Below are 15,031 nucleotides of genomic sequence, written 5' to 3' on the forward strand. Positions count from 1 at the left end.
ACAGAGCAGCTGATGCTGCTGAATTTCACTGAGAATTTACTCCCAAATGCAAATTGTGGGAAAATCTCAAAACCTCCTCACTGACAAACTGATTCATGTGACGGGGGGGGGGGGGGCGGTTTGGATGCCAGGAAACAGCACAACACCATGGTGACGCTAAACGTGACGACTAAATGGTTGAAAGGAGCAAAGAAAAGGCTGGAAGCGGCAGTCAGGCAGCTGGACAAACAGCACATGGACGGACAGACAGACGGGGAAGGTCCTACCTCCTCAATCTCCTGGTTGCGGGAAGGCATGGCAGGGAAAATGCAACAAAACGTAAGAGGCTGGAAAAATAAAACCCACTCAGAGCTTCCAAAATCAAAGAGGAAGATCCCGAAAGACATGAGCAAACAGTGAGGAGAAAGTAAAGCACGGAGAGCAAAGGAAATCCTCCCTCAAACACTAAATACTGAGATCAAAGTGGCAGCTGGAGGGAAAGTCGCAACAATTTCCTTTAGATATTAGTAAAAAAAAGGACTAAAAGGCAGAAACGAACACGGTTTACGTTAACATTTTGATAAAGTTTTGCAGTTTTCACAGTAACATTAAAGGGATAATCCGGAGTAAAATGCCCTTTAGATCAATTTACGGGATGTTGGGAGTACATACGTTGAGGTGACATCAAAATCATGTCATTCGGATGTGTTTTGAGAATTTCGATTTGACCGTTTTTAGCCAAAAGTCGTTAGCCTGGAAGTAAATTGGGCATATCGTATCACCGCTACAAAACGCTATTTTTATACCTCTTCTACAGCTCCAAACAACATAACACTTACGTGGTAGTGAGTAGAGGGTCCCTAAAGCCAAACTGAAGTGTCCCGAGGTCTTCATGTGGTCGGATATAGAGTCCAGAATGAATTTAATCAAGCCAGTACCTTTCCGGAAATGTGTCTGCTGCAGCTGCCGCTTAACACCGTGGTGAAGTTGGTTTGACATTGGATATTCGACAGATATTCACAATAAGGAAATAAGGTGTCTTTTTTTCCAAACCAATATCAAACCAACTTCACCACGGTGTTAAGCGGCAGCTGCAGCAGACACATTTCCGGAAAGGTACTGGCTTGATTAAATTCATTCTGGACTCTATATCCGACCACATGAAGACCTCGGGATAGAGCCCTGCACTCCCGCGGGACTCGCGGGACCCAACGCAAAGCAGTGCGGCGCGGGACACATTTTGAAAGCTCATTGCGGGCGCGGGCGGGAGGGGGAGTGCCCAGTGCGGGAGCGGTGATAAGCTGCAGTCCCGCAAACTAAAAACGTGTTTAATATAAAAGCTATAATGATCTCCTGCTGCTGAAAACAACTGAGAAGAAATAAAGCCTAACTAAAAGAAGTTCAAAAGCGCGATCCATCTCTCCTTTTATTCAGGAGATGCGCATTGCACAACGACGAGGGGCAGGGCATGGTTAACCTACTTAAATAATAATTGGATTACATGTTACATTTTCAACATTCTGGGTTTAGAAAAGGTAGGGTAATTAATAACACATATTGTTTTCATTCCACTTGTTTGCATTTAAATCAATGTAACGTGAGCTGTAGGCTGAGATATTTATGCTCAAATCCACTCAAAGTAGGGGGCGGGGCTCCATCACGCTGTTTAAAATCATATTAACTAAAAATATATACTTTTACTTCCAAGAATGGAAATGTGTGAGGAGTGGCATATAACATATGTACAATGTATTATTCTTAATATTCGCGGTAGATTTTGGTAGGTATGTTGGGTAGGCTTACTGCTGTAAAGCCTCAGCTGCTTGTGCCCCACATGAAGGATCGGACAGTGGTGTGCGCGGCTAAGATCATGTTTCTTTCCTCAAGCCAATGACAAGAACTTCCGTGAGAAGTAACGCGAACGTCTGAATCATGCGGGAATTGCGGGCGGGAGCGGAACAAAATATGACAGGTGCGGGCGGGAGCGGGACTAAAAATCCTATCTTTTTGCGGGAGCGGGCGGGGGACTGTAAATTCTGTCCCGCGCAGGCCTCTACCTCGGGACACTTCGGTTTGGCTTTAGGGACCCTCTACTCACTACCACGTAAGTGTTATGTTGTTTGGAGCTGTAGAAGAGGTATAAAAATAGCATTTTGTAGCGGTGACATGATTTGCCCCATTCACTTCCAGGCTAACGACTTTTGGCTAAAAACGGTCAAATCGAAATTCTCAAAACACATCCGAATGACATGATTTTGATGTCAACTCAACGTATGTACTCCCAACATCCCGTAAATTGAGCTAAAGTGCATTTTACTCCGGATTATCCCTTTAAACAGATGCCTTTAAGAAGTTAGAAAAACGACTTTCTGGGGAAAAAAAGGGAATATTTTTTAACAAAGTAAGGAATTAAAGGAGGACTTTGGCTTCTTTCTGAGGGTGCAGAACGGATCTGTGAACAGGACGAGCTCAGCCTGGTTTTACATTTAAACTGGAAACAAACACCTCAAAAAGATGGTACATTTGGTTGTTTCAACACTCTACAAAGAGAGAAGAAAAGCATATTATTATAATTATTATTATAATAATAAATCAATCTGTCCTCTAATGTATGTTTTTAGTTCACAAACCTATAAGAGCATTTTATATTTATTCACATTTTATGTTGTGTTCTGCACCAGTTGAGCTGGAAAAGGGTAAAATTGTGACATAACTCTAAGATCACAGCTTATAAACCATCAGCGCTGAACATGATGAGAATTATTTCAAAGATTTATTCTCCCAGGAACTTTTCAAGTGATTAAAGGTTTTTTGCAGCTGAAGTTCCATCAGTGGAAGACAAGCTGATCCAGAACAAACTGGGTGGAAACAGCAGGTGTAACAACCACCCTCAGAGTTCCCGGGCCTTCATATAAAGTACCACAAACTGAGCCAGAACCCGCAGAACCTGCATCAGACTTTGGTACAAACACAGAGAAGGTTTGTGTTCCCTGGAGGCAAAAATGAAGAAGTGATCCCTTCTGCCACTTTGGCATTTTCAGGAAATTGCAGAAGAAATTAAAAGAGTGGATTTTCTGTCTTTTCAGGTCGAAACAAGAATGTGAAGATTGGAATCAGAAGATGTTGTGATGAAGAAACTTGTAAAAATCATAGAAATAATGAAAGGGTATCTAACTTGTACATTTTTATCAACTTTACCCACAATTGATTATCTCCAAAAAGCAGATTTCTAAGACAAATTTTCAGTCAAATGTGAACTCAGTCTGTAAATTTGTTCATATTTTTTCTTGCATTTCTTTGTGTTTTAATAGAATTAATGTTGTAATTCATCTTTAAAAAAGTGTGATTCAGAATGAATCAAAAGAAAACTGCACTAAACAATGACCAAGACATCATAAGCGCAGGGAAAAAGAAAGATAGGCCAATGAGAGCGCTACAAAGTGGAATTAAACTCAAAAACAGATTTTATAGGAGCAGTTTGGCTGCTGGCTGTAGTTTCTGTTTGGTGCCCACAGGGGGCAGCGTGGGTTAATAATCTGACTCAGAGTGAAAACTCTTCACCTGAGTGAGCGATATGATTCAAAGCAGGACAGCAGCCATTCATATGAAGCTTATTAAACATGTTTTCTGTGTTTCCTCACTGAAGTCCGACTTCACTCAGGCTGAGCAACACTGACGTTACAGAGACAAACAGCATGAAATTCAACGTTTTAACACCCACATTTACGAGTAAATTCAATCTTTTATTCTTAAACTACAACCAGATCTGCGCTGAAAGGGATCAGGCTCAACAAAAATGAATAAATTAATTTAGTTTCTTTAAGAAAGAGGAAAGTAGAGGCAACAACTGATGAGTTTTACCAACATTAAGCTAACCGATCTACTGGGATTCAGCCCTGAGAAGGACGTCTCAGTCCATGATCAAATCAGCAGAAATTCACAGTTTCATTGATCTGAACTGAACTTTTAGAGACGTTTGTTTAAAGTTGCAACAGATCTTCACTCACTCAGGACGACCTGTTGTGCAGAGCTGGGATTTTATTGCATGAAAAATGGGCGTTAAAGTGAACCTGGAACGTTACCACGGTAACCCAGAGGAGATTATGGAGGTTGTAGAAGGCAGAAGTGCGAGCGGGGGGGGGGGGCAGATGGACGACTATTTGAGGTTTTTATGAAGCCAAAACCAAGCGCAGCAAAGCTGGAAAAACCATAAACTAACAAATTAAAAACTGAGTAAGACAAAGAGGGGAACCAGACGGGGACCGAGTGCTCAACAGATGTAGAAAGTGGCAGAAACAACGAGCCGCTGCATGTACAGAGAGTCATCAGCAGCTGGTAACAGAAACCTGGTGTGAACAGAGAAGTGAAACAAACACAACACAAGGAACAAGGGTTCTCAAAATAATGCAGGAATCTAGATCTGAGGACTAGAAACCAAACAGTCCGACAACATGGAGCAGAATCTAATCAACGTGACCAGAAAATGGCTCGAGGCGAGGGGTTCACAGCAGTCTGAATCATAAAGCTACTACTAAAACATGCCGCCACACAGTCTCCTGTTCACGTGCACGTCAGATACCGTCAGAGGTGCGCACACATGTACAGAACCTAGTTGTTTCTGTTCTTCATGATCAGAGGTGGGGAGAGCAGCCAAAAATTGTACTCAAGTAAAAGTGAAAAGTAGTCATCCAAATAATTACTTGAGTAAGAGTAAAAAAGTGCTCGGTGAAAAAACTACTCAAGTACTGAGTAACTGTTGAGTAACGTCTGATTTATTTGTTAACACAAGCATTCAATCAGACAGACAAAAATACTAAATAATCATCTTTAGGCAAATTAGAGTTCATCCAATTGATAAAATAAATTAAAATGAATGAATTAATTATAAAATAAATTAAAATAATCCAGGTAAATTCTAGCCTGGCTGACGCGTCCACATCTCGATGAGATGGTGGTCTGGGAACTGGGTGTGCATTTTCTCGTATTTGAGGCGTGGTTTCCGAATGCCTAGAGCCGTTTATTGGGCGCTACGAATGTCTATCAAATGGCGTCTGGTTCTTCCCATGCTGCTTTGCGCGCGATTCATAGCCAATTGTATCACATATACCAGATGACGTATGTAGAGCGACAGAAAGGCGCTTTACTGTGAACGCCAAACGTTGCTCTTTTTTAAAAGTAAACTTGCGTTCTAAGCTACTTAAAACACTTTGTGTGAATGAAATCGCGCGCAAAGCAGCATGGGAATTCCCAGGCTAGGTAAATTCAAGAACTTCAATAAAAAATAAAAGAGACTTAGGAAATGTTTAAAACATATAGTAACCTAAAAAACAAATATTTACTTATTTATGGTGGAAAAAAAACGTTTGTTTTGGTTGACACAGAAGACACATAATGTAGCTGCTGTTTCTCACTCTTTGTAAGGTAAACATGCTTTCAGTATGAGGCCTCGTCTGCGTCTTCATTTCCCCACCGTTGGTTCTGACATTTTTCATCTGTTTCTTTGTTTGTTTGCTACGACTGCTAATGCTAAAGCTAACCCGTCCCGCCGCTGAGATTGAGTATGGTCACGTGACCAGACTGCACGGCTGCGTCTGATTGGTGGAACACAGTCAGGTGGTAGAGCCTTTGGTGGAAGTCTCTCTCTCTGTCAGAATAAAACATTAAAATGAGGCGTAGAATACCAAAGAGGTAAGAAGAAAAGTAACCAGCTCATTGTAGCCTAATGTAGCGGAGTAAGAGGACAGTTTCTGCTGCACACATCTACTCAAGTAAAAGTAAAAAGTATAGAGATTTAAAACTACTCCTGGAAGTATAATGTTTTCAAAAACATACTCAAGTAAATGTAACTCGTTACTACCCACCTCTGATCATGATTCACACTTACGAGTCTTTATGCTTAAAACTGACCCCGAACCCTCAGCAGCACCTCCATAAAGTTGGATGAGAAACAGCTGAAAACTTAAGTTTGTGAATAAATGTCCAGCTGTCACTAAAAACATAAACTTGGAGGGTTTGACACCAACATGCTGCGTTTTATCGCCTGTTTTATTTCATCTTTACACAAACCAGATGACGATGCACAGCAGTAATTTAAAACGTTTTAACTATGCAGATAATTTAATCAAAAATGACGACTCATTATGCTGCTCATGTTTCCAAGCTGGAGCGAACTCAGTCGTCTTTCATCAGCGACACTGTGGCCAAACTGTGGAAACTCTCCAGCGTTTCGAGCGTTTGGGAACACTCGCAGACAAGAAATCGAGCTTCACAGACGACGTGGATGAAACGTGTGAGAAAGACGGCCGGAGATTTGCTCCAATCAGGAAGCTGAACGAGTTTAAGGTCAGGTTTTAGTATTTCTGCATGGTTCGGTTTCCTGGATTTATCAAGCAGATACAAGCAGGAAAGACTTTAGATGAACTTTAGATCTCAGAGGAAAGCCCTGCAGATTATTAAAGATAATAAGAGTTATTTTACCTCCTGCAGTCAGCAAACTGCAGATTGTTGCTGTGTTTTGCACAAAATGAACACAATATCTGATCAGTAGTTTTGCATTTATGCATCTATTTTTACTGGTGAGACGAATTCCTGCCCAAGTTCTTTCATTCTAAGAGATAATCTGGAGTCTTTGTGCCACAGAACTCTGGTGTGTTTAATTAGCAGCAGCTCAGACATTCAACTGGCTGATGAAAAGGATCTACATTTCACTTCCTCTGAGGCTTTAAAACCGCTCGCTGACCTCAGACTGTGGTCTGCAGCACAGATTCAGTGTCTGCGGCAGCTTTTCCAGCAGCAGCCTGAAGTAAAACACTTCAGAAAATGTGTGTTTTCTGTTGTCAAAGCGTGAACCAAAACCCGACTCCTGACAGGCGGCAAAACTCTCTCCGGCTCCGAATAAATGTTGGTTGTAACTCTACTGCGATCTGTCCTCGTCTGCAGCTTCTGACAAGCCTCTCCTTCCAAAACCCTGCTTCTGACAGCTGCCCGGCTCTAATGCACGGACCCCCAACCACGCCAGCTCTGAGCACGTGCGCGTGCACGCGCGCGTGCGCGTGTGTGTGTGGATCCTGACAGGCAGCAGAGGATGAATTTGTGTGGTGACAGCTTCAACAGGCGCTCTAATAAAGTACTTTTCGGCTCTCTGCTGCTCTCGTTTGTCCTTCTGAGTTCGTGTGAAGACGAAAAGGGGAAAAAAAAGTTGAACCGTGACTGAACCGTGAAGCCGGGTTTATTTCACCTGAGTGGACACAGCAGCGGTTCTCCCACTCAACACTCTGTTAACGGGTAAAATCAGTCCATCAGGTTTCACTCAGCGGGGTTACATGGCACTGAAAGGATCGGATATGAGTTGAGCGAGGGTAATTATCCTTGGATATATGTCGGGGAATGAATCGAATCAAACTCAGGCGTTGGAGAAAGATGGAGAACGCAGAGCAAGATGAAGCTACGTCCCTCTACATTTGGTCTGTGATGAGCTGCTTGTTGCACAAACTCGATGCCCAACGGAGCATTCTCCATCGCGTTGTTTGTTTCTTTCTGACGGCGACAACAACAGGAATATCGTCTCCTTTGACTTCCGGGCACGACCCCGGGAAAACATCTGGAGCATGCGCAGAACGCAAAGTCTGATTCACCACGTGCTTCAGCGTCTACAAGCAGGTTTAGAGTGACTTTCAACCCAGTTATCTCGGGGTCTGAATCCGATCCGATCCAATTCTTAGTCAGATTAAGGTGTCTACATGATCTTAATAACTCAGTCTGATTGTAATTTAGCCAATAATCTGATCCTTTCAGAGCCATGTGACCCCACTGAGTGACTGAAAGCAGCTTAAAGATCCAACGACTACAGAAAAACATCCAACATTAAAACCAGTAAAAAAGGCTTCAGTTAAAGCAACAAAGTGTCAGAAGTTCAGGTCGGATCATCTGTAAAGTAAAAAGCAGATCCGGTAAAGAGCAGATCCGGTAAAGAGCAGATCCAGTAAAGAGCAGATCCAGTAAAGAGCAGATCCAGTAAAGAGCTGATCCAGTAAAGAGCTGATCCAGTAAAGAGCAGGGACGGTGTGATTTGACATGAATCGTCGCTGATTGGACTGGTGGTCCGAACTTTGAACCGGAAGGACGACACAGCCAGACAAACAGAAACAAACGTGAGAGCTGTGCACTTTATACAACATCTATGAACTAATTTATCACTGTTTTGTATAATCTGACCCCTGGTATTGTATTGTATTACCTTAATGTTCTGTGTTTTCACTAATTGTAACGTCTGACTTTTCAATAAAGTTTGCTTTAAAAAAAAAAATATATATATATATATATTTTTTTTTTTAAATTAATAAAAATATATATCACAGTATCGATAAAATGAAAAGGGAAACAGGGGGCGTGGCTAAGATTGAAATCAGGAACATATCAACAACATCTCACTTGTAAAGATAGTGATTATAAAAAATGTGCTACACTGCAAAGAGACGATAAAGTTTTATAAATTGAAAACCAGCAGCTAAGCATATACTCATGCAGTTCTTTTGTTGTTGATGTAGGTTCATTCACGTGATGTTTCCAGCGATTTCAGAGCTGCAGACAGTTTCAGGAAGAATCGGGACGTTGCGGCGCGCTCCGGTGATCTCATCGTTTGCTGTCAGGTGGTCATAAAACGCCGTCCTGGACGTTTTAAAGGCGGCCTCTCAAACGTGTTTAATCTCATATCATCTTTAGAGGTCTTTGCTCTTGCTTTATGCAAATCGTGTCGCTCGGCGACTCATTCTGCGGTTTTCAACCAACACGTGTGCCGAAGCTGTGGCTGAGAGTAACCATGGCGACGAGACAAGAAAACGGACGGTTCGACTGAACCGAATAAAAGGAGGAGCAACCGACTGCTTCATGGAAACAGCACGGATGACTCTACCATGTTTCCACCAGGTGCATGATGGGAAATAACCTCAGAAAAATCTAGTTGTGACCCTGTAAGATCTGGAGTCTTTGTCTTTAGATGCGAGCGGCTGTCAGGTGTTAGTCTGCTGATTTAAAGCTTTTCTGAGGTTTGTGGGAGGCAGGAATGATTTCTGACGCCCTGCTCGTGCATGTGCGCGTGCATGTTGCGGCCTCACCTCTTTGATCTCTTCTTTGGCCTGCTGCAGTTTCTCGGGTTTGTTGGCGGACTGCAGTTTGACTTCAGCCTCTCGTTTCTTCTGCAGCAGCATCTGACTGTCCTGCCACTTCTGCCACGTCTTCATACGGTGGTCAAACACACCCTGAACACACACACACACACACGCGCACACACACACACACACACACACACACACACACACACACACACAGTGTCACAGAAGTCCTCTGATAACCTGCTCACATGATTAAAAAGGGCACGATTGCATTACGAGACGCATCATGATGCTTAATGATGAGTCTTCCTTTTAAAATGACTAAATTTGGCTTCTTTTACAGCACTTTCACACTTTCACATATTGAAGGTTTAACTTGTTTTATCAACAGGGTTCCGAATGTTAAGCATCAGAGACGGGAACCACCGATTCCTGCCAGGAACATTCAGAGATTTAAGCCTCAAGTTGAACTGGTCTGGCCTTGTATGAAGATATCACGATCACAGATACCAGGGGAGATCCTCTCTAATGGGATCGTATGTTCACCTCTGAGTAAACTTCCTCCTCTGTGGTGGCAGCTTCTGGGTTACAAAGGAAATATTAAAATAAGCTGCAACATCTGTGCAGAAGTGCATCCACTTCAAGCAATCCAGAACAAGCAAATGTACATTTAGACTGGAAGATGGAATATTTTACCATCATTAGATGCAAAATCATAAACAGAAATTAAAAAAAAGATTATTAAATGAGGGAATTTGGACATTTCATTGTTCTATACTTTAAAAAAATCTAATTAAAAGGCTTTTTCAGGCTCCGCAGATACCAGAATGACAAAGATGTCTGAACAGTGAAAAAAAAACAAAAAACACTAAAATCTTAATCTACATCTGAATGAAACATCTTTAAAATTCAAAGTGTAAAATTAAGAATGAAAATCCACACGGACATCTACAGCTCTGAGTAAATGTTTGGCCTGAATAAATGTGTCAGAGGGAATTTAACAGTAAAGTTTGGTAAAAAAAAGACAAAATCTGTGTCAACGCTAACAGAAATTAAATCGTACCAGAAAACAAACTTTGTTGGTAATTAAACTACATGATAACAAAATGTTTCCAAGGTTAAATAAGTGAGATAATGTAGTAACTGTCGCTATTTCCCAGAAGTATTGGCTCATTTTAGCTGAAATGATCCATCTTCATGTAAATTCCAGCTTCACAAACACAAACTTGGTTTTTATATGCTGTATAAAACTTGGTGAGTAACGATAATCACTTTCCAAATAAGATAATTCATTCGTTCAACAGGACCTGAGCCTTTATAAATGGATCCATCGGCAGATTGACGAGTAAAAAGAATCATTTCTAGATTAATTTATGGACGTATGTGAGGTTAGAGGTGATTTTATCAACAGTTACAGAGTAGAGATGAATTGGAATGCAGCTCCTCCTGTTTCTACCAGAGCTTCAGCAGCTCAGACAGAAGTCTGAGGCGTGTGTCAGACGGTAACTGCTGGTTTCACACGCCGCCGCCCCGCCGCTTTTCTACCGGAGGTCGTACCTTGACGGCGGTGATGAGCCGGACGTAGTCGCCCAACAGCTCGGAGAAGAGGTAGAAGTCGGCGTTGGCCTGGTCCTGGTGCAGCTGGTCGATCTTTTCCTCCACCTCGGCCAGCTGGGACAGAGCCCGGGACAGAGCCGTGTGGTCTTCGCTGTTCCCCAACATGGCCGCCGACTTGGCGAACTGCGCCGTGTTGACAGAAAGCTCTGAAGAAGAGAGGAGAGGACGGGGGGGACCTAAAACTCTAACTCAAACATGGAAGAAAAAAGGCTTTCTTTCACTACGGATTGTTTGTGAATGACAGAAACGATCAGCCACAGATCAAATTACCGACCTGTTTCTGCTCTAATTTAGCTCCTTTTTCTGAAAATATTTTGGCGCATTTACTCGTAAATTCTATCCAGGAAGCAGTTAAAACCGAGGCGGCTCAAATAAGGAAATAACACAGAAGTTAGAACATTTTAAAAGGTGGACTGGAAGAGGTCGGAGTACCTTTCCTGTGACAAACCAGCGACTCCACGCTGATGTGAAGCTTCCTCAGCTGGACGTCCAGGTTCTCAAAATGTTGCTGTTTCTCCTCGAACCACTGATGCACACACACACACACACACACACACACACACACACACACACACACACACACACACACACAGTCAGGTTTCACAGTGCTTTTAAGTCCTTTAAACTACGTCTCTTCTTACGTTTCCTTCATGCTTTCCATCCCTCCTTTAAACCCTTTATCCCGTTTGAATCTTTTCTCTCGTCTCCATGGTTACTCATTTGTTCCTTCTTCTCCTCTAATTTTTTTCTTCATTTCCCTCGTTCCCATCTTAGCCGCTTAACTTTTAACGTCCTGCTTATCTTTTTGTTTTCCAGTTTGTTCTAGTTTCATCCCGGACGCTCGTCTTCATCACTTTCATTTCTTTTCTTTTTCCTTCTCCCATTTTCTTTTCCTTTCATTCCACCCTTCCTTACTCTTCTTTTTAATCCCTCTCCATCTATTATGTCATCACTACCTCCTTTTCCCTTTCTGCTTCCTTCCTTTTTAATTCCTTTTCTGATAAACTTTCCCAGGTCTTTCTATTTTACTTCTTTCATTCCTTCTTTATCATCTACCTCTTGTCCCTTTCCTGCCTTCCCTCATCCCTCTTTCACTGCTTCATTTTTGCCCTGTTTCCCCCTTCCTGTGCCTCCCTCCCTCCCCCACTCACGGCGTCGGACTCGTTCATCTTGATGGTCATCTTGTTGACGGCGTCGGCGGCCTTGTTGACCATCCGCAGAATCCCGGCGCTGCTCAGAGCCTGCGTGCTGACGGCCCGCGGCAGCTGCACAATAAAACAGACACACACGGGTTAAAGAGTCGCCTCCATGTTTGTTTCACTGCGTTTCACCTTCTTCTTTCAGGCCTTTTCCGCATCGGGTTTATTTCTTATTCTTTTCTCTCCTTTCACTTTCTCTTCTTCCTTTCCCTCCATCTCCTCCCTCTCTAACTCCCCCCTCCTCCCCTCTGATTGCGAGGTCTCCCACGTTTTAGCCCCCCCCATCAGAACTAATGCAGCTGCTTTATGTGCTGAGCAACTTTAAACAGCAAAAACCGACACAGAACCCAACGTGTCAGTCTGAAAACGCCGGCTCGTCCGTGGGAAAATAGGCTCATTTTTCTTCATTTTGGAAAAGTTTACTTTTTTCCCGGTTACACGGGGTTTTCCTGTAACGGGTTACCTCCACCTCTCCCGCCTCTCTGATCTCATTTAACAGCGGCGGCGGCAGCCAGGGGACGGCCCCGTCCCCCGGGGGCCTCGCTGAAGGCGGGACGAGGGTAAATGACTGTAGGCAGGAGAGGGGAGGGGAGGGGGGGTAAAAATAGCTTTCAATTGCCAGGTCCCCTCCCACCCCCCCACCCTGGTTGTGTTTCATTAAGCGGGCCGGACGGACCGACACGCTCGGTCAAGCGTCCGAGTGATTCATCTGTTAAATCTGTGACACAAAGCCATTTATTCTGGACCCGGCGGCCGCGCTGCCTCGCAACGCAATCCCAGCTCCGCTCAGGCGGCTGGCAGCGGGGCCGACAGGCCGGCCTGAGACCAAATGTTTCAGAGGATTTAGTCTGATTGGACAACAAAGGGAGGAAACACAAAACGCCGCAGGCCCTTAAACCTTCAGGCAGTTTTCGGTGTGACCTCACCGCGATGCTCGGCCGCTTGTTGGGAAAAAGAAGGTTTTTTTTGTCTGTTTGGGAGGGGAAGCGTTATTTTGTCTGTGTGCTTCACTTTTTTTGGTGGAAAGAGTAAAACATCTCAACAATAACTGATCAAACACATTCATATTAACAGCTCTCCTGGTCCCCATCCTGCAGTTCTGCTTCAAGTTATCCCCGTACAAGGAAAACAAGCCGGTGTCTGATTAAATAGCTCCCCCTGTTGGTCATATTACACACATCAATGCATCTCATCTCTTACTAAGCTATTAAAAAAAGTACAGAAATAGAAAATATGAAAATATCATATCATAGATTTTGAATAAGACTTGTTTATTTTTTCATTTTTAACATTTCTTTTCTCACGTGTCTATGCATGAAATCTGCACGATATCTTTTAATTTATCTGGACTGTTGCTTGTTTTTAAATTCATTTAAATTATTTTAATTGTTTCTCTTTATATTCTTTTATGTATTTTTAATGCTTCTTAGACTCCCTGCTGCAATGCTTTTATTTTATGTAAAGTACTTTGAACTGTTTTCTACATGAAATGTGTCATATAAATAAATTTGATTTGATTTCAAAGTGCTTTAAAACTAACAAGAAGAACAGTTAAAATGTTCCTAAATGCAAAAATCTGCTCTGAAAATGTGTGAAAAGAGAGCTGAAAGATGAGGTTTGAGTGGACGTGACTCGGATCAATGTGCAGGGAATTAGCCCCAACAGGAAACCGATTTAAATTCTTCTGAATCTGGTGAGAAATATTATGGACGATTGTTACAGCGAGACGGTTAAACTGACCCTTTGAGTCATTATTGGGGGAAAAAATAGCCAAGTTGTAGCACAAGTTAACTTCCAGCACACGCTCACACTGCCATGTCGGGGCTTAAATAATATCTGCAGCCCCAAACAACTGCTAACCCAAATAAATGAGGCCAGCCTGAACGCTTTGGCCTGTAATCCTCCAGTTAAAGAGCACACTGGGGACACTAAAGCCTAAAGTAGGAGACATTTTCATCTGTTTGAGTCCTAACTTTCCATGTTTTGTTAGTTCCACAGCAAACAAGCTGCAGCTCGTTCTCCAACACACGGCTGGGAGTTTTTAAACTGCCGTTTGCAGGTTGTGTTGATTTTCTGCAGCGGAGCGTTGAAGCAGAAGCTGCTTCAGTGGTGCACGGCTGCCGTTGGCCTGTTGCATTAAACAGGCTGCAGAAGGAAACGGAGATCCGATCATAATGAGCAGGTTTGCAGACGCTCGTGTCTGACTGATGAGCCGAACCTCTGCCGGTAGCGTTGCTTCTCTCACCTCTGAGCTCTCCAGGAACTGCAGCACGTCAGGATCCTTCAGCAGGATGGGATGCTTCACTGTTCTCATCAGATACCTGAAACAGAGCAAATTCTGATCAAAAAACAGCTCAGCAGAGGCCTTCTTATTATGAAGACCAGTTACCAAGCCAGCGGTACGTTCGACTTAATCTGGGTCGTTATGTAGGAGAGAAGCTTTTTCTGTGTCACACTTCCTTCGAGTTAAAAGTTTAACTTCAGTATTTAGCTATTTTCAGCCAAACACAGCTGGGCAGCAAAAAGCTACACACACATTTAAAGGAGCTGAAGGTACGGCTCATATATGAGCTCAGCCAAGGGTAGCTTCACATTATCAAATCAAATCAAATTTATTTGTATAGCACATTTCATGTACAAAACAATTCAAAGTGCTTCACATAAAATAAAAGCATTGCAGCAGGGAGGGTAAGAAGCATTAAAAATACATAAAAGAATATAAAGAGAAACAAATAAAATCATTTAAATTCATTTAAAAACAAGCAACAGTCCAGATAAATTAAAAGATATCGTGCAGATTTCATGCATAGACACACGAGAAAATAAATGTTTTAACCTGGATTTAAAAATGTCTACATTTAGTGAAAGTTTAATCTCATTAATAAGCATCATGTGCAGGTTTATATGTAAGTTTATCTGAAGTTACCCAAAGCCGAGTTTCAGGACATTAAAACACACAAAAATATCGGCTGATTAAAAGTAAGCCCACACAAAGAAATGACTCCTTTGCTTCAAAGTGAATATGAACCTTTGAAAGCCAAAATCTTGAATTTAGAATAGGAAATCAGAGCATCAGAAGTATAGTGACCTGATGATGGTGCTGGGCGAAGAGTGGAGGTATGACAC

The 15,031-nt window shown here is 42.6% G+C and overlaps 1 protein-coding gene across 1 annotated transcript in view; it reads right to left on the bottom strand.

Annotated features, from left to right (window-relative positions):
• snx2 (sorting nexin 2) overlaps positions 1-15,031 on the bottom strand; it is a 45,874-nt gene that overhangs the window by 5,628 nt on the left and 25,215 nt on the right. Inside the window, exons 8-12 of the mRNA XM_075467202.1 lie at positions 14,151-14,226; positions 11,858-11,971; positions 11,139-11,232; positions 10,647-10,852; positions 9,093-9,236 (exon numbers count right to left, since the gene is read on the bottom strand). Of these exons, the coding sequence (XP_075323317.1) occupies positions 9,093-9,236; positions 10,647-10,852; positions 11,139-11,232; positions 11,858-11,971; positions 14,151-14,226 (634 nt within the window). The remainder of the gene's footprint in view (positions 1-9,092; positions 9,237-10,646; positions 10,853-11,138; positions 11,233-11,857; positions 11,972-14,150; positions 14,227-15,031) is intronic.

The sequence above is a fragment of the Odontesthes bonariensis genome, chromosome 6 (genome assembly GCF_027942865.1).
Source record: "Odontesthes bonariensis isolate fOdoBon6 chromosome 6, fOdoBon6.hap1, whole genome shotgun sequence".
Classification (NCBI taxonomy): Eukaryota; Metazoa; Chordata; class Actinopteri; order Atheriniformes; family Atherinopsidae; genus Odontesthes; species Odontesthes bonariensis.